Source organism: Peromyscus californicus, unplaced genomic scaffold (genome assembly GCF_007827085.1).
Source record: "Peromyscus californicus insignis strain IS unplaced genomic scaffold, ASM782708v3 Scaffold_22__1_contigs__length_63687245, whole genome shotgun sequence".
In the NCBI taxonomy this organism is placed as follows: domain Eukaryota; kingdom Metazoa; phylum Chordata; class Mammalia; order Rodentia; family Cricetidae; genus Peromyscus; species Peromyscus californicus.
The window spans coordinates 14032202-14057766 of NW_026294525.1; the positions used below are offsets into that span (position 1 = coordinate 14032202).

A 25565-nucleotide genomic window follows, 5' to 3' on the forward strand; every position below is an offset into this window, starting at 1 on the left:
TACACGCCGATTGACGATGGTGCTCTGGGGAATGTTATGAAGTAACACGAGGGGAACTACGTGATCAACTGCAGGTGGTTTCATACAGCACAGATGTGTTCACAAAGGGAGTTCACATCCTGGGATGGATGGTGCAGGATGGAGCAAGGCTAAAAATCATAAAATGCAAAATTGTGGATAATTGGAGATGACCTGTGTCATCCACCAGTCCTGTGTGATTTTCTGCCATAGGTGTGCACATGTATGCCTGTGTGTGTGTGTCCACGTATGTATGTGTGGATGCATGTGGACATCAGAAGCATACCTTGGAAGTCATTCCTCAGTCACTATCTGCCTTACTCCATGAGACAGGTTTTTTTTCCCCACTGGGACATGGGGCTCCCCAGCTTGACTAGGCTAGCTGGCTAGGAAGCCCTGGGATCTTTCTGTCTCCCATCTAATACTGGGATTACAAGTGTGTATCACCACACCAGCTGAGTGGTGCTGGGGATCGAACTCAGGCCCTTGTGCTTGTGTGGAAGTCTTTTCCTAGTGAATCTATCTCCCTAGTGCTGAGATTTGTTTTTGAAACACACTCATGAAAATATTGGTTTGGGGAGCCAGCAATTTGGCTCAGCAGGTAAAGGTACTTGCTGCCAAACCTGGCAACCTAAATTCAATCCCTAGTAACCACATGGTGGAAGGAAAGAACCAACATCCTCAAACTGTCAACTGACCTCCCTGTGTGCACTGTGACATGAGTGGGCACAGACACAGACATGTACAATAAATAGACAAATTTTTTTAATTATTGATTTTTGAAAACAACATTAAAATATATACCCTTCCAACCTAAAAACTATTTTGGGTACAATGCTAGAGAGAGAGAGAGAGAGAGAGAGATAGTGATGGACTAGGAAGTGGTGTCTAACATCTAATTTGCTCGGTTAGAAAGACATGCTGACCTAGCCGAAGCAGAGGACTGAGCAGAAAATTTGCATCAAGGGCTTCCTTTTCTCCAAGGGGAAAAAATACATCACAACTAAAAATAATCATCTTTGTGTGGTGAATTGCTTCCTTGTCTGACACACTGCTGAAGAGAGACTCATATAAGTACCTTTTGGGGGCTCAACATCGAGTCAATAAGGACAGAATTGAGTAGAACGCCTCCCCTAAACATGACAAGATGGCCACAATTATAATGATGTGCATTGTTGGATAACGAGCCAATTGTGGGTACTATGAGTCACTCGGGACTCGATTCATTTACATGCGATAAAAATTATGGCGTAGTAGTGAAATAGAAAGAGCCAATCCTCTAGTCATCTTTCTTCAGTGAGTAAGCTTTTGTGTAGATCTCTTGAGACAGGAAGATCCTAACCAATGCACATAAAAACCCATCACAGAGGAACTGAAATGATCTTAAGAAAGAAGATACTGATGAAAATCTTGGCCATCTGCAGCCTGAAAACACGGTGGCATCCCGCTTGCTGGCACATGGAGAAGAACTTGCTTCCGTATTCCCTTGACGAAGCTGACACTTACTGGGAACTTACTGTGAGTGCAGGATTTGGTCCAAGTCTTTAATGCATCAAATTCTTTTAATTCCCACAGTTATACTGATGTGTTGATGTGCTCTATTATTGTTCATTTCTGTCTGCCAGTGAGGAAACTGCCACAAAAATGAGTTAAATAACTACCTGAAGGTCTTGCTATAAATGATGGACACTAGACTTAGACCCAGGCAGTAGGACCTGGGAACTTGTTCACGCACCACACTTCAGTGTGGCGTTGAACCTGGACCTAGACTTACATCCAGTGAAACCCAGAGATCCTTCTGTTCTGAGTCCTGCCACCCCCACAGCTCTGGAGTTAAAGGCACATGCTTGCCCAGACCCAGTTTCTAATATGTGTTCTGAGAATATAAACTCAAGTCTTATGCTTGCTTAACAAGAACTCTTACCTGCTGAGCCGTCTTTCCATCCCAGGAACTAACCCTGATGTACAGAGTCAGTTCTTTCCCAAGTCTTCCTAATTTTCCAAAATGGATCCTCTTGGTATCACAGTATCCTGACCATTAAAGAAGATGTAAGGACTTTCTTTTCCCTCCAAAGTTGGAATCAAAATATCCAAGTTTTATGTAAACTTTCAGACAGGATGCAAGGGTTTTCCCCACAGCCATCTTCAATTCTCTAGACCCATAGCTGAAGGTCACCCTCGTCCTGTATGAGGGAGACTTTGCGGAAAGGGGAGGAACAGATTCAACAGGTACGTTATTTAGAGTTAGAAGACTGCATGTGAAATTTCCAAAACTCTGCCTTAGAGAAATAGATACTTTCAATCAGGGGACTGAATGGCCAGTCCCTACCATTATCAATAATCAGTATTTATTATGCATTTACTACTATAGACAGAACACTGTGTGATTCCAGGAAACACACACTGACACACCACACACACACACACACACACACACACACACACACACACACACACACACACAGGCATCACACACATACACACATACACACTCACACACACACTCAAGCATGCACATCTTGCTTTCAAGAGTTTTACAGTCTTACTAAAAAAAAAAAAAAAAACTGAACAAAAACTTGAGGAATACCACATGATGCTAATGATTGACAGTATGACCTGTGAAGTTGTGGACAGTGACACAAACAGGGGTTCTCTGCCTTCATCTCAACTGCACTTCCGACACGTGGCCTCAGAGCCGAGACAGGTTTGTGTTTCCGTCTAATCATCCCTGTGATTGTCAGACCTCCAGGCGTCAACCTCTTTCAAAAGTTGTTCGGCTTTGGCTTGAAGGCTCAAGAGGGCCTCACTTGAGACTCACCCCACCATTAAGCCAAGTCTCATATCTTCTATTTGTCCATCTATCTTCTAACACTTGGGGGTCCTTGCAAAGCAAATCCATATTCTCGTCTTCATGTCTTCGTTTCAAATTCTGGCTTAGGATTCTTTGGTCCAGAGCATGTTTGTCTTTCTTGTAAAAATAGAATTCTAAAAAAAAAAAAAAAAAAAAAAAAAACCCTCTTTGTGAGTTTCTTTCTCAACCCTCCTTTCCGTTTCTTTTATAAAGGGTGGTGACAGGAATTGAACATAATATTTAACCATCCCAGAGAAATTGTACCTCAGCTTTTCTTAAAAAATATCCTTCTGTTAATGGATTCTCAATTCCCATTAACTATTTTATTTGGAACAAAATGTAGTTGGCTGATATAATCCTGTAGATACCTAGACATTTTCATGTGCTGCTGGGAAGCTGGGTTTTTCTCATCCCAGTTTCAAGCATCTGCTTTGGGACCCAAAATCATCATTCTTTAATTTATCCCTTTAAATTTTATCTTGTTTTATATGGCCCAGGCTTCAACCTATAAAATGATTTTGATCACTGAATCTGATCCAAAGAGAACCCGAGAAAAGGGAGAAATAGAAGAGTGAAATTATGCACAGCTGGAAATGAGATCAGAATTTTAACATTCCCTGAAAGACACAGTACTACAAAACAGAGAAACAACCCTCCTCGGTCACTGTACCTAATTTGTGGAGTTTCCTGGTTAACTAATTTGTTTAGGCCTTGAGGAGGGAATGGTGATGCTGGGACCATTAATACCGATTCCATCGCAGCCTTCCCAGCATCTTATTATACAGACGGAATGAAGCATTTCTGAATGTGGCTGGTGTGAGAGAAGCATTTGGGGCTGTGAACTGGACATTTGGCTAGCTCTGCTCTGCTCCACTCTGGATGCTGCAGTGTTCTCAGACAGCTTGATGTAAAGTCCTAGTTTGGAGCAGGTATAAGCTTCTTTAAAAAGAAGGGGCCAGCTTCTTCTGTTTTCTTTTCCTCAAGAATCAAGGAGAGGGAGGAAAGGAATCGGCTCACCCATATTCAAAAGTATCTGAGAATTATGCTTCGTCTAACGTAATGCTTTCATGTTTTATCTATGACATTAAAATTTGTTTTGCTTGAAAACTGAAATTGATTGAGGTCTGGAAGATAAAAATGTGAGCCACGCAGATTTTGCTTCTGTAGATACTGATAAACCCCAGCCAGTTCCCAAACACTACTGTTTTCAGGTGTGAGCCATGAAGAACATGGGAACGTTCTGCATTTTAGGCATGGTTGCAATGGCATTTGACTCTGTTTCCCACATCTCTGAAAATTTCATTGTTGATTCACTTATCTATTTCATTGCCATTCTGCGCTATCAAAATTATCCTAATTACAGGGTCTGGAGAGATTGCTCACTAGTTAAGGCAACACTTGCCGCTCTTGTAGAAGACCAGAATGGTGGCTCACAACCATCTGTAGCTCCACTTCTGGGGGAATCTAACGCCCTCTTCTGGCCTCTGCAGGCACCGAGAATGCATGTGGTACATAGACACACAGGCAGGCAAACACTCATAATCATAAAATAAATTTTTTTTTAATTATCATAGTATTACATTGATAGGTGGGACTAGCACTCCTATATATTGTTACTTCCAGAAGTGTGTCTGATTTTTACATTGCCCTTTGTTGTTGTTTTTCAATGTCTTTTTAATCCTTTTGTTAAGTTCTGAGAGTGGTACAACTGTTTTTATTATACACACACCAAATTTATAAAATGATTTGATGACAATGAACATTTAAGAGACCTTTGATGCTATTGTCTGAGAAAATAGCCGGTCTCAGAGCAGATGGAGACTCCTTATAGTTTTTCCATCGAGCTGGTATACAGTTTTTAGACATGGTATGTTTAGAAAGTTTGCTATTTGAATTCTGCCTTTCAAAATATGTTCTGGCTGTTGGTTCTAGTGTTTTAGAAATAAGCTGGTTTTTGCAGGATGGATTCTTGGCCTGTCTGTGATGAAGTGTCCCGTCAATCCTTGGGAATTGCTTTGTAGGCAACCACGTCGCTCAGAAACCAGCAAATGCACGCTTCCCTTTCCCATTGTGCTCACTTTTTCTTTCATAATTGAATCGGCTGTCTAGGAAATTCATCACTTTGAATGTTGGGTGTAAAAGGCCTCACTGTCCCTTCCCTGTCATTAATAGGACCATGTGTAAATGTCACCAGCTTAACAGATGTCTATACCTGCCTCCTACACACCACACATTGCTACAACATTGAAAAGAAAGGCAGAAAGCGATTCCCTGTCCTCATTCACTTTACTTTCTAGGTGGTTAGAGTAAGATGTATAAAACTTGTTGGAATCCGGTGATGACACCCAGTAGAGAGAAAAGTTAATGGGAAAAGATGGTGCTTCGTATTAGAAGCAGAATGAGCTGTAACTGTACACAAAACAGTCATGGAGAATGTGGCATTTGAGTCAAGACATGGGAGAGTGGAGCCCCAAGGATGGAACAAGTCTAAAGGCTTGGACACACATGTGGGCACCAGACATGGCTGGCTGGGGAGTAGCCAAGGAAGTCAGGGATTTGATGAGAGTCCGTGATGAGGAGGGAGATGCAGCAATCACAGAAATGTTGGAGGCAACAAGTTTGGCTCCATTCTTGAGTGTGATGAGAAGCTGACAGGAGATTTTTGAGCAGGGTCCAACAGAAAACTCTTTGCCAAAATGATCGGTCTGTGTTTTAAAAGAAAAACTAGCTGCTGTGTCAGGAGTAAATGGAGGGAATGGGAAGAGCTGGGAGGTAGAGGCAGAGGGAGAACAGAGGAGACCAGTTAACAGGCCTCACACTTGCTGATCTGCTGATGTGGAGTCTGGGTAGAATAGAGGGGCCTCGGAGGCATATGGAACCTTGGCCTAAATGTTTAGAATGATGGGATGTTTCACTTAACTGAGATTAAGAAAACTGGGAGAAATAAAGTTTGGGGGAAAGACAATAGTCAGACTAAGACATGCAATATTTGAGGTGCTAAGCTGAGAAAGCCATGGGGAGATGTCAACTAGGCAGGATTGAGGGCCCCAGATTCTGAAAGGAAAAAAAATCTCGATTGGGCATCGTATTTTGAGGATTATAAAATTTCTTCAAAAAATAGATCCACTTTTTAAAGAATTGACGATTTAAGAAATAAACAAACAAATTGCAGAATTGTTCTAAGGACAGATCACTGTGTTGACTCTAATTTTGAAGGTGGAGGAGATGGAAAGAAACCCCCAGTGTTGGCCTGGAAGACACGAGTGAGATAGAACACAGGTGAGGTAATGCCCAGGAAAGCGAGCAAGGGCAGTACTTACAAGAGCCATCAGAGTCTGCCTTACTCACTGCACCTGCTTGTGGTGATATTATGCCCCCAATATATTATGCACTCCAATAAACTTATCTGGGGGTCAGAGAACAGAACAGCCACTATATTAAACATAGGTTTAGGCAGTGGTAGCACATGCCTTTAATCCTAGCATTCCGGAGGCAGAGATCCATCCGGATCTCTGTGAGTTCAAAGCCACACTGGAAACAGCCAGGCATGGTGACACACGCCTTTAATCCCAGGAAGTGATGGCAGGAAGCAGAAAGGTATATAAGGCATGAGGATCAGAAACTAGAGCCCCTTTAAGCTTTTAGGCTTTTGAGGAGCAGTACAGCTGAGATCCATTCAGATGAGGACACAGAGGCTTCCAGTTTGAGGAAACAAGATCAGCTGAGGAATGGCGAGGTGAGGTTGGCTTGTTCTGTTTCTCTGATCATTCAGTGTTCACCCCAACACCTTGTTCCTGAGTTTTTATCAATAAGACCTTTTAAGATTTGTGCTACAGCTGCTGTAACAAACTTCCATGGGCTGGTTGGTTTATCAACAAGGGAGGTGTGTTTATTGTGGTTTCATGGGCTGGGAATCAGAGTCTGGGGTACAGCATGGCCAGATTCCGATCAACTGCTGACTTCTCTTCATATCCACCCAGGGAAGAAGGCAGGAGAGTACCCTAGGGTCTGTTATATAAAGGTAGTAATTTTACTCACATGGACTCCATCCTCCTCACTTGGTTACCTCCCCTCAAAAGCCTTACCTTTTAGTACCATCACACTAGGAACCAGGACAGGAATTCAATGTATGGATTTGGGGGTGATAAGTTCAGTCCATTTTAATGCTGATCGCTACCAATAGACCTGTTGCGTCTTAATTTATTCCATCACTATAACAGAAGACCTGGAGCCCAGCAATGTATAAAGAAAAGTTTGCTTTGGGCCTTGCAGTTCCAGAGTCAGGGAACTTAGAAGAGAGGGTACCAATATCAGCTTAGTTTCTGGTGCAGGCCACATGCTAAAGTCAACACAGGGCAGAAAACAAACAGCAAGCAGACATGCATGAAAGATTGGACCCGGGCAAGCTGATATAAAATAACCCACTCGTGTGATGAGTTTAGTCTCATCGGAAGTTCATTAATGCTTTCACAAGGGTACATCCACCGTGATCCCATCGCCTGTGAGGGCTTTCACCACCCCACTGCCAGCACATTGAGGAGTTAAGCTTTAGTGTGAGTCTTACTGAGACAATCTGACATTCAACCCACCACAGTTTAGTGAACAAGGAAAAAAATGACTCTTGGATGAAAAGATATGGGGATATTTGTGATGTCTACAAGATCAGTGTCCACAGGAGGGAAGGGCCGTGTCCCCTTTTCCTAATTTATGTAGCTTTAAATGTAATTCTGATTCTTTCTAAACAGAGAAACTTGGGGGCTCTATCTTAGCCAGTCAGTAAGTCCGGTGCCATATTTTTACCAATTGCAATTGTTAACAGGGCATGGCTCCTTCCTCTGACTTTGTTTCCTTCTGACTGGAGTCTGGCAGGCTTAAGTAATAGAGTGAATCTGTCAGACACAATCCCCACCCCTGAATTTTTGTTTAGCTGAATATAAAATTGCTGAGTGTCCATTCTTTCTCAACAGATGGAAAGCGTTATTTCCCTCCCCATCACCATGCTTGTTAACAGCTTACTGTCAATCAGAATGTTATTTCTCTGTTATGAGTTCCACCTTCCCCCCTTCACTTTGTAAGTCTGCGTTTTACTGTATGTGTAAGTGTGGGTTTATTTTTACTTTACTCATCCTGCTCAGCATGTGGTGTGCTCTTTCACTGTGAGTCTTTGTTTTTTTTTTTTTCTTCTGAGAAGTTCCCAGCCAACTCCCCTTACACTACCACTCCACTGACAATCTGTTAATTCTTTCTTCAGGCTAAAAATACCGTTGAGTGTGTGCTGGGGCCTCCGTGTTTCCCCTCTGCTTATGTCCATTCTCTTAGGCTTCAACCTTTTGTTTTTGTCTTCACTGAATTCTCTATCTATTCCTTGATACTATAACTTAATTCTTCTGGAGTTTTTTAAATATTGTTTTGGATTTATTTATTTTATGTGCATGAGTATTCTGGCTGCATGTGAGTATGTGCTCCATATGTGTGCAGTGCCTGCAGGGTCCAGAAGAGGGCATCAGATCTCCTGGAACTGGAGTTACAAGCTGTTTGCAAGTCCCCTTGTGGGTACTGGGAACTGATCTGTGGGTCCTCTGCAGGAGCAACTGGTGGTCCTAACCACTGAGCTATCTCTCTGGCTCCTGGGGGTTGTTGGAAGAAGAGGGCATTCCAATGCTTTGGGTTTTCCACTTCTGATTCATTGTGTCTAATCTTGTTTCCCTTCACTTGCCTTTATGGCAGTCTTTCACACCTTGTGTTTTCTGTCTCCCTTCAGCCAGCTGGGTTCTGAAGCAGCTGAAATGAGAAAACGGCAGCAATCCCAAAATGAAGGAACACAGGCTGTGTCTCAAGCACCCGGAAACCAGAGGCCCAACAACACCTGCTGCTTCTGCTGGTGCTGCTGCTGTAGCTGCTCCTGGTAGGTCCATACTAGACCCAGTGGAAGCATATGTACCAAGGCTTTGTCTCACAGAAACCTGCCAACCTGCTCTCCTTGCCCATGGTGTATGTAGAAATCTCTGAAGACCATCACTGATGTAAGATGCACATCCCATAAGCAGAATTTGCTCCCTCAGTACTGACATTTAAAATGTTGGTAAAGTAAAGATGGGGACATTTCTTTAATGTCATGGTTTCTTCCATGTATGCTTCTTATGGATATGGATAAAAATAAGGTCATAATTGTGAGATTACCGATCCACAAGCAACAGTGTCATGATGGTTCAAGAGCCAGGAATATTAAGGGAGTGTCCAATACTATTGCACCCAGTGTTAAATGTAATGTGCTGTTTTGTTTTTTATTACACGTTTCCTCACAGGGGTTGGTTGCGTTTGGTGGTATAATCAGAGCACTGTGAGTCAGAGTGCTGGCTTTAGCCACAGCCTTCTTGCCAGCAAAGCCATGGAGTGAAGAGGGAGGGACTTAGAACCACAAATCTGAAAGATCAGACACTATGCTTGGAAGGAAAATCAAGTCAGTCAACTAAAATCTCTGAAACTAGAGCCATAGAGTATTGTTTTTGTTGCAGTTTAACCACTGGCATGCTGCAGGATATCTGTTTATTCTTTTCTTTCCCCCTCAAACCATAAAAAGAAAGACAAGCTGGTCTCCAAGGTTCCTGTCTTATGCTAGATGTCCATGATTCAGGTCTCTTACCAGGTCCAGATTCCAAAAATATGAAAATCAGTCAATTCAAAATCTGTGAGAATTATGTGGATTAGATAGCTCAAGATAAGACTAGATTTACTGGAACTTCCCATTGAACCCTAAGCTTGGGAGTTCTTTCAAGACCCAATTTTATAAGTAGAACTACCAGCGTAGCCATGGTTACTAGGTCTCCCTGGTCTGTTTCAAAACCTAACAGAAGGCCCAAGTGGTCAAGTCGTCTTCTGCACAGCCTCCATGGTTTTCCAGTGTCCATTGAGGTTGCCCTTTTGATATGGTCCAGCTTCATTGTGGCCAATGCAGAGGATGGAAGCGTGTCCTCATAATGAGTTGATGGTCTCCCTTGATGATGAAAAAGCTGCAGCTGATCATGAAAACTGCAGGCCCAGGAAGGCTCAGGTATTGTAGTCATCAGGAAGGCTCAGGGAGGCTCAGACTGGTTCTTTTTATAAGTGTAAAATTTGCTTTCTAAATGATGATTCTCTGTTAGGGAAAGTCATACATGATTAATTTGCATTCAATTTCAGATGAAGGAAAGAGAGTTCTAGATGGGGTTGCTATCTTTGTCATAGTTAAGAGTTGTTTTTTTTTTTCACCCCTACAGAGACTATTGAGCACAAGTCTTTTTTTTTTTTTTTAGCATAAGTCTTAACCCATGAAGAACCTAGTGAGACAGTATGGGAGTTCCTAAGGCAGATTGCCAGGGATCAAATTGTGTCCTTATTTGTTACCAACTGTGTAACCAATGATAAACTAGTTCATCTTTCTGGTCCTCACAAGCCTCATCTGTCAAATAACTAATGTGAACCCATACCTCATAAGGCTATAAAATTAAATGAGATGCTACGTGTGGTGCGCTAAGAGGAGCCCATGACACAGAGCGAGCATTTAATATGATTTAGCTCCCCAGGCAGTGGAAAATGGCCTACTGGAGTAATAGAATCCACTCAAAGAGTGTAGTGCAAAATTAAAAAAAACAGCATGCAGGGCCAGCAAGATGGCTCAGCAGGCAAAAGGACTTGCCATGTGAGCCTGGTGGCCCGAGTTTGATCCCTGGAACCAACATACTGAAGGCAGAGCGGCAACCCCGGAGGGTTGTCACCTGCCTCCACACACCTGCCACAGCACACTCATGCCTGCACACACACACACGAGCATGCGCACACATGTCACATATACACACAACGATAACGAAAGTTTAGAAGCAGCACAGAAACTAGCCTAGAAAATAAAACTATTTTATCCTAAATTCTGTATAAACATCGGAATCCGGTTACGGCGGCATTAAAGATGGACTTCAATTTCTCATTTGCTCTTTGCCGTGTCCCTGAGATAAGTTATTGTTTTATTTGCCTGGTAAAATTTAGTTTTCAATTTTTTATTTGTTTTTATGTGTATGGATATTTTGCCTGCGTGTACGTCTATGTGCCACGTGCCTCACTGGTGGCCAGAAAGACCAGAAAAGGGCGTCAAATCTCCAAGGACTGAAGTTACAGATGGTTCTGAGCTGCCCAGTCCCTGTGGGTGCTGGGAGTCGAACCCAGCTCACCTGGAAGAGCAGCTAGTGCTCTTCACCACCAAGTCATCTCTCCAGCCCCCAGTTCTTCATCATTTTCAGAATTAAAACACTTGTGCAATGGAGTTTAATTATAGTATTGTTTACATGATTTCAGATGAAAATATCCTTTACACATCAAGTTTTTAGAATTTCATTATTTTTGTGCTTTGAATTTAAAAAAGAAAATTGTAAGGGTTTTTTTTTGTGAGAAATACTTTTTAAAAAAAGAAAGAAATGTTCTTTAAATTTTCCAGGCTAGGTCAAAGGAGCGGAACAAACAGCACCATGAAAAAAAAAATGTAACTTAGAGCCTAAAAAGCGTTAGGAATCAAAACATGAAGCAGCTGTCCCCGTGGATGGGGGACTGCTGTTGTGTGGCTGGCTTCACTTCCTTTTAAGGAAGTAAAGAGCTGAAAAAATGAATTTCTATGTCTAGGGATGCTTCACTATAGCTTCACACTATGGGTTTTTTTAAAACGTGGCATTTCTTTCAGATTTGCATTTCTCATCCACACTTCACTGACAGCCGTCACTCACGTAATAATTTCCTCCTCCTCCTTATGAAACTATCAGCGTTTCACTGTAGAAGGGGGTGCAGAGGACATTCCCGCTGGTTATCCCTACGGTCTCCTCGGAGTCTAGAGTGTGGCGGACTTTGTGATGACTGCTAGAAACTGTGGCCTCGTGCAAGAGCCCCTTCCCTTGCTAACACGGTCTCTTTCTCTTGCTCCCTCTTGAGTCCTCCATTTCAAGAAGAAATGTGAAGAAAATGGGGTTTATATTCTTTCACTGTCTTACACATGAGCCATGAATGCCCCAAGTACAGTGAACAAAATCCACGTGCACTGAGCCTTTTCTGCAGGAAAAAAAAAAAAGGGAACTTTGACAGCGCCACTCATTCATCTGAAGGTTCAGGTCCACCCTAACTTGCCTCTTCAGCTAGTAGCCTTCTGGCTGATGCTTTTTTTTTTTTTTTTTTTTTTTGGTTTTTCGAGACAGGGTTTCTCTGTGTAGCTTTGCGCCTTTCCTGGAACTCACTTGGTAGTCCAGGCTGGCCTCGAACTCACAGAGATCCGCCTGGCTCTGCCTCCCGAGTGCTGGGATTAAAGGCGTGCGCCACCACCGCCCGGCCTGGCTGATTCTTTTTACTGAGGAATACTTTGACACACCCTGCTGTTCCTCACCACCTGCCGTCAGTACAGTATATGAAACATAGGAGCTGCTACAATACTTGTACCCAAGATAGCATATGGAGAAGTGCGCTGGAGACTAGAAACTTCTGTATTCACAAACACAAAGGGCACAGAGAAGGTCAGAGGGTAAAGCTGTCCAATGTTTTTTTGAACTTAGCGCTAAGGTCCAAATGGTCTGCATAACCTCTCATGATAGCAGAGGCTGCATTAAAATAATCCAGGCTCCTTTTCCCCAACATCACTGGGTGCTAATCGCCTCTTCAATGCCTTCCTGCTTTTAGTGGTGTTCAGCAAGCAAGAAATATTAAAAATTAGGACTCAAGAGCTATGATCTACCTACCATTCCCCCATGGTGACATGACCTCTGTTTGATAATGAGTGATGGTCAGTGTCTTAGTGAGTGTTTCTGTTACTGTGATAAAACACTATGATCAAAAGCAACTTTGGGGAGGAAACTGTATTACATCTTATACTTCTAGGTAAAAGTCCATCCCTGAGGGAAATAAGAGCAGGGACTCAAAAAAGGGAGGAACCTGGAGGCAGGAACTGAAGCAGAAACCGTGGAAGGGCGCTGCTTACTGACTTGCTCCTCGTGACTTGCTTAGCCTGATTTCTTACGGGCCCCCAAGACCACCATCCCCGAAGTGACACCTCCCACAGTGATCTGGACCCTCCCGTGTCAATTATCAATTAATTAAAAATGAACTGTAGTATGATGGAGGCATTTTCTCATTCAAGGTTTCCTCTTTCTAAATGGCTCTAGCTTGTGTCAAGTTGACATAAAACTGGCCAGCACAGTCAGGTCATGGCCCTAGGGAATAAAGGACCTGGAGGATTCCTGAATGAAGCCCTCCTGAGCTCTTGTTCTCAGCTTCGCCTAAAATCATTCTTCTCTGGCTGTTTTATGAATTAGACATAGTAGTGAGATTTGCAGATAAAATGTCCCCCACAGTGTCGTGTATTTGAACATTGGGTCACTAGCTGATGATGCTGTTTGGGGAGGCTGCATAACCTTTTTTTAAAGGTTTAACGCTTTAAACCCTTTTTTAAAGCATTACCTTTTGATAAGGATAGCTGGCAGACATGGGCTATTCGGTGTGGACCTTTGCACACATGATTCAAGTCTACCCGCGCCCCCTCTCTCCTTCCTGCCTGTACTTATGAAGGGAGCAGCTACCATAAGGTCCCATCTCCACAGAAGAAACTTCCCTGCTATGATGAATTAATGTCCCCTGAAACTATAGGCCAAAACAAGAAACAAAACTATTTTCAGTAAAACAAAAATGATGATGGCAATAAATGCTTTAATTTCGTAGGTTGGCAAGCCTACTTTCCATAAAGGTCAGATTAGATACCAGGCCTCTTAATAAGCGGTGCACTGACTAGTCCCCATTAATATGGTACTTACAAACTTTTCATTCCCAGGTTTGATATGAACCACTGATAAATACAACTTTCCCAGTCTAACTCCCAATCTTGAGTGCTACTTGGGGTATGGCTCACCAGATTTGGCTAGTGACACTAGATTCTTTACAAGAAAGATTGGTCACAGAATAAATTTAGTAAATAACCTAGTCCTTTGAAACTAAAACTGTCTCTCTTTTAGAAGCATTAGTTCCCAGAATTCCTAGACCGTGGGATAGAGCACTAAGTAAATGCTGAGACCTTCATAAACATGCTTTTGGTTGTCCCGCCCTCCATTTTTAACAAGTACCACAGTCTCTGTAATTCAAAACAGTGCAAAAAGAATGTCCTATTTTATCCTCCGATGCTGTCACCATTGAGCTCCCTGCCAATGGAAATACTAAGATGCATGCTTTCAAAGCCAAAGGATATTTTTTTGAAAAGGAAAACAAGAATCCAAGTCTGCACCATGGTGAAGAAATCACTCCCTGGAAATACCGAGACTCACAATATGCAAGCTGAATCATCTCATTAGAGGCAATGGTGAATAAGTGTCTCCTGTGTACCTGTCACCCTCAGAGAGCTGATTCATCTCGCATGGAGCATAATCTATTCCTGTAAAATGATTTCGCTCTGCACAGAGTTTCCAAAGCACTTGTAACAGGATCATCATGAACATAGCTTGCACAGAGGTCTAGGCTTGAAATGCCATCCCACAATGACATGGGGGAATTTCCTGAATAGCTCCTATCAGTTATGTGAAGAAACTAGCTACCAGAGGGTCATAGCTTTCATAGACCACAGACACCAGCCAGAGTGGGCATTTAGGACTCTGGAACATCTATAGAACATTCATTCATTAAATCACAAGGTTACAATTGCTCAAGTATCCATTGTTGGCATCTGAATTCGTCCACCATGTTCTTCCTGTCTCCATGGTGACAAAGAACAAAGTCATTAGGCAATCCAGGCACCAGTACTTGGTTTGATTACCAGGTTATCCTTTTAAAGAGTTTGGTATTATAGCTGCTTTGGGTCACATATAAAACAGATTTGACAGGCTCCGGTCTATGGTGAAGCTGTCAGAATGATAAAACTAAGCTGACCTGTGACCATCACAGGTATATTCTCCCTACCATTTTTGAAATTTCATTTACTTCAAAAAACAAAAGCAAATATTTTTCTGTGGGTGAAGAGATGGCTCAGTTATTGAGAACACTTGTTGCTCTTGCTGAGGATCCTGCTTCAGCACTCAGCACCCACATGGCAGCTTACCACCATCCCTAACTCCAGTTCCGGGGGATCTGGCACTCTCTTCTGGCGTCTGCGGGCACCAGGCATACCTTCAGTGTAGTTACAAATATGTAGACAAAATAACCACATACATAAAATAAAAATTAATGAATCTTTTTAAGGATGAATATTTTCTAAGTTTCACATTGCGCAATTTAGATTTCCAACAGAAAGGAAAGAAATAAAATAATAAAGTATCATGCAGAGCATATTCAGGAGAATAAAAGGGGCATGATGATACAGTAAGAGCGAATGAGAGGTGGTTAATTTGAGTCAGCTCGGGTAAGGGGGGAGCCACCTTGGGAGCTAAGACACCTGCTATATACTTAGCTAGTTCAGTGTAGAACAAAGAAAATGGCCTAGCAAACTCCTTGGGGACAGCAATAGTGATTTATGTGACATGAGTACCCTGAGATGGGGACAGGAAGAGAGAGGTGTGTGCAGTGGGCAGTGCCATGAGAGGAAAGGAGTGGGAGAGAGGTCAGATGGCATAGCATCAGAGGCTTCAGATGCCCTTCTCCATCACCACCTTGCCCTGAGGCATGTAAGGGAGAAGTAGCCTTTGAGAAGCTCCTTAGAGGACCAGTGCTGGGTACCAGGTAGAGCAGCATGAAGAGGAGGGCCACTGAAGGTAGGGGGAAGAGGAGAGTAGATGCGACATGGAAAGGTAGTCCCCTCTGAGGACAGCCTCAAGTGTGGCCCTCAAGTAAAGAAGCTGAGAATCCTAGACCAATAGCCTGGTGAGATGGCTTAGTGGGTAAAAGACACCTGCCACCAAGCCTGAGGCCCTGAGTTCAATCCCCAGGTGGTAGGAGAGAAGAACAAACTACGTAGATACACACTCCATCGTGGCAGCTGGCAGTGTCTCTCTGACTCAGCCTTCCACTTCCCAGCTTTATTCTCCTTGTCCCGCCTATACTTCCTGCTAGCCAATGGCCAATCAGTGTTTTATTTATTGACCAATCAGAGCAACACATTTGCCCTACAGAACATCCCACAGCGTGGATGACTAAGAACATAAACTAATCTGTGTGTGCACACATACGTTTGCATGTGTGTGAACCTGCGTGTATGCGCGTGTGCATATATATAATATATATATATATTATATATATATATATATATATATATATATATATATATATAATATATATATATATATATAGCCAGAACTTAATCTCAGTTGTCGTCCTCCAAGAACCATCTGCCTTGTTTGTTGAAATACAGCCTATCACTGCCACCTGGTGCTCAAAAATGAGGCTAGATTAGCAAGACAGTGAGCCCCAGGGATTCGCCCGCCTCTGCCTCGCCCGCGCTGGGATTACAACAGCTGTTTACCACATCTTTACATGGGTGCTGGGACTGGAACTCAGGTCCCCAAGTTTGTATCGCAGGAGTTTTACTTCCCAGCCCTAGTGTAGCTAGAAGAGGCTTTTAGCCTCCAGTCTTGGCACGAATGATTCCTAACTGAAGTTATTCTGACCTCTCCACAAGTCTCAGTGTGCAAGGGGTTTAACCGGACATAGTGAGATTTGACCATTGTGTGCCTGCCAGTGTACTCTTCAACGTGTTGCCGGGGGGATAGAACAGACACCATTTCTGCATTCTCTATGACTGTACTTTTTCTCTTGGGTTCCCTGGTTAACTGGAATCTTCTTGAAGGGTGCACCACCCAGGCAGAAGACCCTCAGAGCCTCAGAAATTCCATATACTTCACTTAATTTCCCCTGCAGCTTAACATTGTTACTGTCGATCATACGTGACCCCAAAGATTTCCCCCACGTCCATTCTACAGAAAATCATAGGCACAGTAACTGGGGAGTCCCAGTCAAGGTATGAGTGGGGAGTAAATAAGTGCCCCTGCCCACTCTCAGAATCATTTCTTACATGTGTTAGCGTTGTAACCTTTGCCCCCATGAAGCTAACAAGGACACTAACCGAATCACACGCCTGAGCTCCAGTCTACCAAATACATTTAGAGTAGGATGATTACTCACACACCGTTTCCAAGACAGTGAGTGTTCACTAAATGGGAGCTGATTTGGCCTTCTCAACCCAAGGGACTTGCGTTTCCACAAAAGCATCCACTAACTTACTTATACATTGCAAAGAAAATGACCATGGTTGAAAAAGAAGCCTACAATTGTTTTGCAACCTCTCTGAGACTAGAAGACAAGCCCAATGGCTGGCTTGTAGCTTATATTATCATCTATGTATTTGGCCCTGTAATTCTCTTCATTTTAAGGAAAAATAGAGATTTGCTCTTCATGCCAAATAAAAAACTTTGATCCTCTAACTGAATATCAGCTTACACAATAGATCTAGATTTTGAACGTGTAGTTTCTTATTGAAAGGGGTTGGAGATTCCCAAGTTAAAATGCTTGTCAATGAACCTAAAATGCCAGTTTTAGGGTTTGAAATAAAATTTTATACAGATAAAAATGATATTTTTAAAACCTATCTATAAAAGCATGTGTATATATTGGAGAGAGATCAAGAACAAAGAGAAATTGAGTCAGGCTCAAAAAAAATGTTTTTCATGTATTAAAACAAAATAAGTGTTTTTGTTTGTTTGTTTGTTATTTTTTATGTTTTTCAAGATACGATTTCACTATGTAGTTTTGACACTTCTGGGACTCACTTTGTAGATGAGCCTGGACTTGAACTCATAGAGATCCACCTGCCTCTGCTTCCCAAGTGCTGGAATTAAAAGCATGTGTCACTATGCCTGGCACAAAGCAATTCTTCATGCCCGAGCTAAGCTGAAATTAAAGTAATGTGGGAGAATCTACTCTTACAATGGCTCTTTTAAAACACTGAAAATATTTTTTAAAAAAGGTTTTAGCCACTGCCTGTTAGCTAAACCCCTCTCTAAGTATATGTGACTGTTTTCTGCTATGTGATGGTCTGTTTGTCAAGTGTGTTGCTAATTAGTCAATAAATAAAACACTGATTGGCCATTGGCTAGGCAGGAAGTGTAGGCGGGACAAGGAGGAGAATAAAGCTGGGAAGTGGAAGGCTGAGTCAGAGAGACACTGCCAGCCGTCACGATGACAAACAGCATGTGAAGATGCCGGTAAGCCACGAGCCACGTGGCAAGGTATAGATTAATGGAAATGGATTAATTTAAGCTGTAAGAACAGTTAGCAAGAAGCCGGCCACGGCCATACAGTTTGTAAGCAATATAAGTCTCTGTGTTTACTTGGTCGGGTCTGAGCGTCTGTGGGACTGGCAGGTGAGAGAGATTTGTCCTGACTGTGGGCCAGGCAGGAAAACTCAAGCTACAGTTTTCCATACCCACATACAGTGCAGAATGACTTGCTATTGGAAGGCATACTAACAACGTTAATAAGATTATGCCAGCATCGCTTGGTTCTTGTTTGTTGTTTTCAAGACAGGGTTTCTCCCTGCAGCCCTGACTGTCTTGGAACTTGCGCTGAGACCAGTTTGGACTCAAACTCAGAACTCCACCTGCCTTCTGCCTCACAACTGAGCGCTAGGAGTAAAGGCCTGCACCAGCACACCAGCAATGCCAGCATCTTTTAAGACTAAAGTATTTCCAAATAAAGAGCCTTTGGGCTAGGGAGTATTCATTCTGAAAACTGAAAGGGGGATATAACCCCATGTTCACACACAGCTCAAGGTGAAGATACACCCCACCCTCCTCTTCCATCTTGATTAATACATCCATAGAAAACGGAACTATTATCAAACTCCTTGGAATGACAGAATCATCAAGATGTCTTACATGAAAGAAAATATTTATTTTTCCAAAAAAGAGTAACTACACTCAGATTCTGCCTTTCTTCTGACTTAACTTTTGTATTTCTAAAGGTAACACAGCCATCTAGTGGAAGGAACTTTAATAGCATATTATCTTACTCTAGATATTTAAACCTGAGTTCTTATTTCGTTACATGATATATGATTGTAAAACATAAGAGTCTTTGGGTTGTGGTGGGGTGTGATTGGTTGATCCTCTTGAGACTGGGTCTACATGGTGTAGGCTGGCCTTGAACAAACTTGCTATATAGCCAATGTTAACCTTCAAACTCTGATTCTCCAGCCTCCAGCTCCCTAGTGTTGGGGCTACAGGCATGCACCACCACGCCTTGTTTTGTGTGGTGCTGGGAATTGAACACAGGCCTTCATGCATGTCAGTTAGGCAGCCGTTCCAGACTGGGCTATATCCTCAAGCCCAGCAGTTTTGTTTTCTTTAACATTTCGTTAAACACGCTAAAATTGTAATTTGTGTTCCATGACAGTTCCAGACACAAATTTCAAACTCTTTGTTCTCAACATGCTACTCAAAACCAAGTTATATTACAAAAACATAAATATGGAAATGCCTACATCCTAGATTTGAAACTAATTTATTCTCTACCTAAGTGGAAGGCATCCTTGGCTGCTGACTGACTTTGGTGTGTTCATGATTTGTTTGCTGTTGGTTCAGTGTAGTGTGTGTTCTGGGGTGGGTGTGGGGGTTGTGTGGAGACTGTAGTGTTGTTTGTGTCTGGTGTGTGTGTTCTGAGTGCCCTGTGTTGTGGAGAAGGGCACTTAGCGGTCTGATATGCCCGCCCCCCATAGCTTTTCTTTAAGACCAGCTCATTTTGTGAATAACTATAAAGGTAAATCATCCTGGACAGCTTTTATAAGAAGAGGCAGTGGTCATACCACCGAGCAAAGCTTGCCTGAGGCCAGAAGTCAGAGGGTGTCCACCCCAGCCTGATGCAGTTGGGGGGCAGTGTGGGAGTCGGCTGAGCAAGTGCGTCCTTGCACACGAAATGGTGTTGGTTAGTAATCTAACCCCTATTACCTGAGGAGAGTATCATCTTTATGTGTGCACTTTACTGATTCCTCACATGCATTTTGATTTTGCATAAATGCATGTGATCGTCTGCTATCCCAGCATCACCATGGCTACCACAAAGGTTTCGTGCTATTCGCCACTTTCTTCAAGCATTGTTTCTAAGGACTGATTGTTTTCTTACAAGAGTCAACCGCTTTCCAAAATAGGGTGTGCGCTGTTTCTGATAACAGTAAAGAAAGCCACCGCTTCAGGTGCCCCCCCACCCCCCACTATCCATACTGATGCTTACAAACAGTCCACCATCCATAGATAGAGCCCACTCTTCTTATTCTCTGAAATGTGCTAGATGTATTTCCTCCCTTCTTCAGGGCACCAGACCTGAGAGTCTCGATGAAGTCTCCATGCTTGCTTTGGTAGCTATAGCCTGGGTTGTTGATGTTTCACTTCCCTAAAGTATGTAGGCTTTGATGAATATTCCCACAGTGCTCACTATGGGTGTGTCTCACTCTCCTTGTGTCTTGGATTGGAAGATAGGAATGTTCATTTAAAATGTTACCTACCTGAAAGTGAAGAAGGAAAAAAAAAAAAAACCACATGCTTAAGGAGAGAACAGTTGATTCCGGCTTATAGTCCATCATGGCAGGGAAATCAACATATCAGGAGCTTCAAGTAGCTGGTCATGTCATATCCATAGTCAAGAAATAACAATGAATGTGTCTTAATGTTCAACCCACTTCCCCCGTCTTATATAGTCTAGAATCTTCTAGAAGATTCTAGAAGAGTCCCACTTACAATCAAGTTGGGTCTCCCTACACTAATATAATCAATATAACCCTCCATAGGCATGCCCAGGGCCCCATCTCCCACTGATTCTAGAGTCTGTCAAACTGACAACACACACATCTTTTGGGGAACTCACAACTCTTATGTTTGGGGTCTTCCTTTTTAACCTTTTCAAAGATGTAGAACACTGAGAAGTTTGAGTAAATATGAACCATATTGTTACCTTTAAAAGCAGCCCAAGCCCATGAATCTTTAGAGCACAACAAAGTGAAAATAAGAGATGTGTCAGTATCCGGACAGGCAGGCAGACCAGCAACAATTTCTTCCTCATTTTCTCCATCTCAATCTCTACATGATGCGTGTGTGTGTGTGTGTGTGTGTGTGTGTGTGTGTGTGTGTGTGTGTGTGTGTTGTGTATGTGTGTGTTTGCATGAGGAAGCACACACATGCACAGACTTATGGAAGCCCAAAATTAATGTCAGAAATCTACTTTCCAACTTATTCTTTGCGTCAGGGTCTCTCAATCAAGCCCATAACTCACCCATTTGACTAGTTTACCCAGCCAGCTGTCTCTGGGGGATTCTTGTCTATTTTCCTAGGCTACCACTGCTTATGTTCAATTTTTTTTTATTGAAGGCTAATTCTGTGCCCAGTATGAAATTAAGAATGGTACCCATGGTGAACAGTTAAGCATTTACTGAATTCCTGTCATAACTAGATTTAGTCCAAATGTGTGTCCATATTTTACCATCTGTAGAAATGAGAGATGTAAACACAATCCAATATTTTATGCTGATGGCTCTAATATGCTAGCATTTGAGATGTTTGTAAACATCACAGGAATAGACACAAGAGCCAGGATTATGCTCAGAAGCGTATGATTCATGCACATTGACTCCAGATTGGTCGCTCTACAGCAGAGGCACAGAGGAAAGAAATTTCTAAGACATGTTGCAGAAAATGAGCCGTGACCTGGGTTTTGTGTGGTACATTCTCTGGGACACTGTATGGAAATGAGTGACTTCCTATCTCAATAAGAGCTTTTATAAAAGTCACAAAAAGTGTATATTTGATACATGTGGGGAAAATTTGACAGAATAATGTCGGCAGTGTATCTCACCCAGACACCCACTCAAATTTCAGAGAAACACCTTCACTCAAAGAGTAACCCACGACTCTCATGAATGACACATGCCATACCTAAATGGATTGCAGGTATCGAAGGCTTTGCTACCGTTTGCGAGGCTACCTCGGGCATCAGGCACATCCACAGTGCCAACACTCTGAGACTAAACTGGGCACCACGGCTGTCTCTCAGTCCCGCTCCCCCGGCTGCACTGAAACCTACGCTGTTCAAGTCCTGGGAGTGTTGCCAGTATTGGGGCCTCTTGGAAGCAGCGGCTTTCTGGACTCTTTGGACTATGCCACTTTTCTCAGAGGTTTACATTCTCCTGTGCTCCGATACCAGCAAGCTTGCCACCGCCCCCAAGACAGGGAGGAGGAAAATGTCCTTTACTTCACTATTAATTTTTTTTTCTTTGAGGTTTATGGTGTTTTTAATTAAAGGATCCTCCTAGTCAGACTCAAAGGTAGCTTGGCCTCATTGGTAAGAACCTGAATTCTGTTTGTTTCTTTCTTTCTTTGTTTTCGAGACAGGCTTTCTCTGTGTATCCCTGACTGTCCTGGAACTTGCTCTGTAGATCAGGCTGGCCTCAAACTCGCAGAGATCCACCTGCCTCTGCCTCCAGAGTGCTGGGATTAAAGATGGTTGCCACCACCATCCTGTGGAACCTGAATTCTTTAGATTCTTCTCTACACTGCATTCTCTCCATCTTCCCCTCCCACAACCTGAGAGTCAAGAATGTATTCATGAGACACCATCTCTCATGTCTCAAAGTCTCTAGCCAGACTTTCTAGGCTGAGAAGAATACTCATGGATACCTCCTCAACTCCAAAGCCTCCCTTTCTACCACAGCCCTATTTAGTGGTTTATGATGGAGATGCCTAACAGAAGGCCTGGTGTATGTAGTAGTCACTCAGTAAAAATGCAGGTTATAGGGCTCAAACTCTAGCCCTACCACACAGCTAGCACTCTGTTTGTGATCAACTTACCAGACCACTCTGACCTCTACTTTCCTCACCTGTACAATGGGGATAATAATAACATTAATGCAAAGAGAATGGTGTCACCAAAAGAAAACTTCCATTGCCTCTGGTAGTACACGAATGAATGAACCGATGAAAGAGATGTTATAGGACCTTCATTTGCTTCTGATGGGGTCTCATGAAGCCCATCATCTTCTGGATAGCAATATCAGGTTATTAACTCAGGAGCTTGAGTTTCTACTGAGGAAGGACCACTGAGTCATCCTCCCACCATCTCTCTCCCGGGCAGGCGCTTTAACCAGCTAAGTCCTGGAAGCATTCTACCTTCCCTTAATATCTACTGGTCACCCCCACTATCTCTGGTTTTCCCCTTGACCCTGGTCTCTACCCCCAAGGCGCCGTTAAGCTGCAGTGTACCTTAATCTAGCAGTTCTTACTGTTCTAATACAGCACATGGGGCTTTCCTAATTCCCAGGATCTCACTCTATGTCACTTCTACCGCCTCAGCTTGATTCCTGTTGCCATGATAGAATACACAGACGAAGGCAGCGTAGGGGAAAGAGGGCTTATTTTAGCCCACAGTTCAAGGTGCGGTCCCTTATGGTGGCGAGGTCAAGTTAGCAGGAGCTTGAGCCAACTGTCTAGTCACACCCATAGTAAGGAAACAGAGGGGGTGAATGCAAATGTGTTCAGAAGGTCCAGGGCCTCTAGCTGAAGAATGGCCCCACCCGCAATTAAAATTAGTCTTCCCATATCAATGAACATAGTCAAAGTATTTCCCCCATAGGTATGGCCAGAGTCCCATCTCCCAGCTGGTTCTGGACCCTGCCAAGATGACAATGGAAAAGTAACCATCACACTCACCCAGTGGGCTCCTGCTCCACATCCTTGAAATTGTCTCCTTGTCTCTCCCAAGACCCTGGAGACTGACTGACATAGAACCCAATCCAGTTGCTCAAACTTTAGGGACTGGAGAAAGGATGGTATTGCTGACAAAATTATGGCTTGACGGGAAGGATGCTACAAAGATATCTAAGTCTGTATTGGCTTCTGGTGTGTTCTATCTTCTTAGCTACTAATAGGGAGAAAATAAATGAGAAAAACTCAACAGAACTAAGCAAAAATCAAAATGACTCTCCACTCTTAAAGGTAACACAACAATATGTCAACTATGAAAGCATGTCCAATGTTGAGGTTATAAAGGTACAATTATGTAAAAGAATTTAAGTAATTTAAGTTATGTAATAATGAAATCAGAATAGATAATGATACCCATGTGAGGATTCTGATTGATTTTATGATTTTTTTAAGTTGGTACAGACTTACCAACTCTCACTCACCACCATCCTATAAAAGTGTTATTCCTCTTCCTGCATTTTAAATCATCCCACGTGGCTGGCAGTCAAATCTCCTGTGATCTGTTTCTCCTGAGAAAGTGATACTGTCCTTTGGCTTTTTGCGATTCCCTTGACGAAGTGTGTTACGTTTTACAGCCTCACCGTCAGGAATGAGGAAAGAGGAGACGCTGCGGGGAGACCCTCACACACCACAAAAATGGAGAGCATCCAGGTCCTGGAGGAGTGGTGAGTGTGGAGGCCGGGCTGGAGTCTCTTCTGGGTGTAAGTGTGTGCACTTGTGTGCACCCCAAGCCAAGGCAGCATCTCTTGTGGTTCTATGAAGTGAGTGGCGACTCGGCCTGGAAGATCTTACGGCTGCAAATAGCTTTGACCAGGTTTTTCTATTAACTGTGTTACAAGGCCAAGCATTGTCCCAGTTTATCTTTCTCTGTTAGTTCAGCAAAGATTATTGCACGCGTTACTGACTTTTACTTCTCTTGGCTGGAAATATTTTAAAATCTGTCTTCATTGTATAAGAATCTAGACACCACATACACACACCTGTGCATGCACACAAAGACACACACACACACACACACATGCACATGAACTCACACACACACACACACACACACACACACACACACACACACACACACATGTATGCACATGCACATATACACACACACTGGATTACCAAAATCAACCAGTTAAAAACAGCCACCCAGCCAGCTCCTGGTTTTATAACCGCCAGAACAGTCTTCAGCCAAGTCTTTCCAAAATGAGAAACTGAAAGGCAATTTTAGAGGAGAAAACCTGATTATAAGTTGACGGTTCACATAATTATAAAGCATCCTTTTTTGCTTTTTATACAAGTGTTAATATGAGTTTCACTGTGATGTTAAACAGCTGTACATTTAATTTTTTTATTGATAGTGTTGTTTGTGTATGTCCATGTTATGTGGATGTGTATATGCACATGTGTGTGGGTGTGCTCTCCCATGTGTGTATGTGTGGATATTAGAGGTGAGCAGCAAGTGACTTCCTTTATCACTCTCCACCCCACCCACCCAACACCTTTTTTTAAAGCAGGGTCTCTCACTGAACCTCAAGCTCAAATTTTTGCTAAATTTACTTCCTTGTGAGCCCCTGGCATCTGGTTATCTCCACCCCTTACCCCAAGCGCTGGGGGCATGGAGCACGTCACCTTCCCTGGCTTTTACATGAGTCCTGGGAATTCAAACCCAGGTTCTCGTGCATAGAAAGCACTTTACCCATTGAACCATCTCCCCAGCCCCAAATTTAATACTGTAAATGACTGAAGAGCTTCAGATATTATGGGCCAGCTGCAAGTCGATCTAAGATACCTGGTGAAAATTAACAAAAGTAAAATAATACGCCTCCTAACCAAATATATTTTGAGTTAAAAACTAAGATTCTGCATCATCTTAAAAATTTTTAAAAAAGGATGTTTAATGTTAGCGTCACAATTGCACGCTGGGCTCTCCACTTGCTAGGTGGCATGGCAGAGCCACTTCCACGCTGGGGACTCCCAGCGAA

General features: G+C 42.9%; 1 protein-coding gene across 1 annotated transcript in view; it reads left to right on the plus strand.

Moving 5' to 3' along the window:
- Rgs17 (regulator of G protein signaling 17) overlaps window positions 1-25565 on the plus strand; it is a 94314-nt gene that overhangs the window by 55605 nt on the left and 13144 nt on the right. Inside the window, exons 2-3 of the mRNA XM_052750931.1 lie at window positions 8631-8774; window positions 24162-24251. Of these exons, the coding sequence (XP_052606891.1) occupies window positions 8656-8774; window positions 24162-24251 (209 nt within the window). The 5' untranslated portion in view covers window positions 8631-8655. The remainder of the gene's footprint in view (window positions 1-8630; window positions 8775-24161; window positions 24252-25565) is intronic.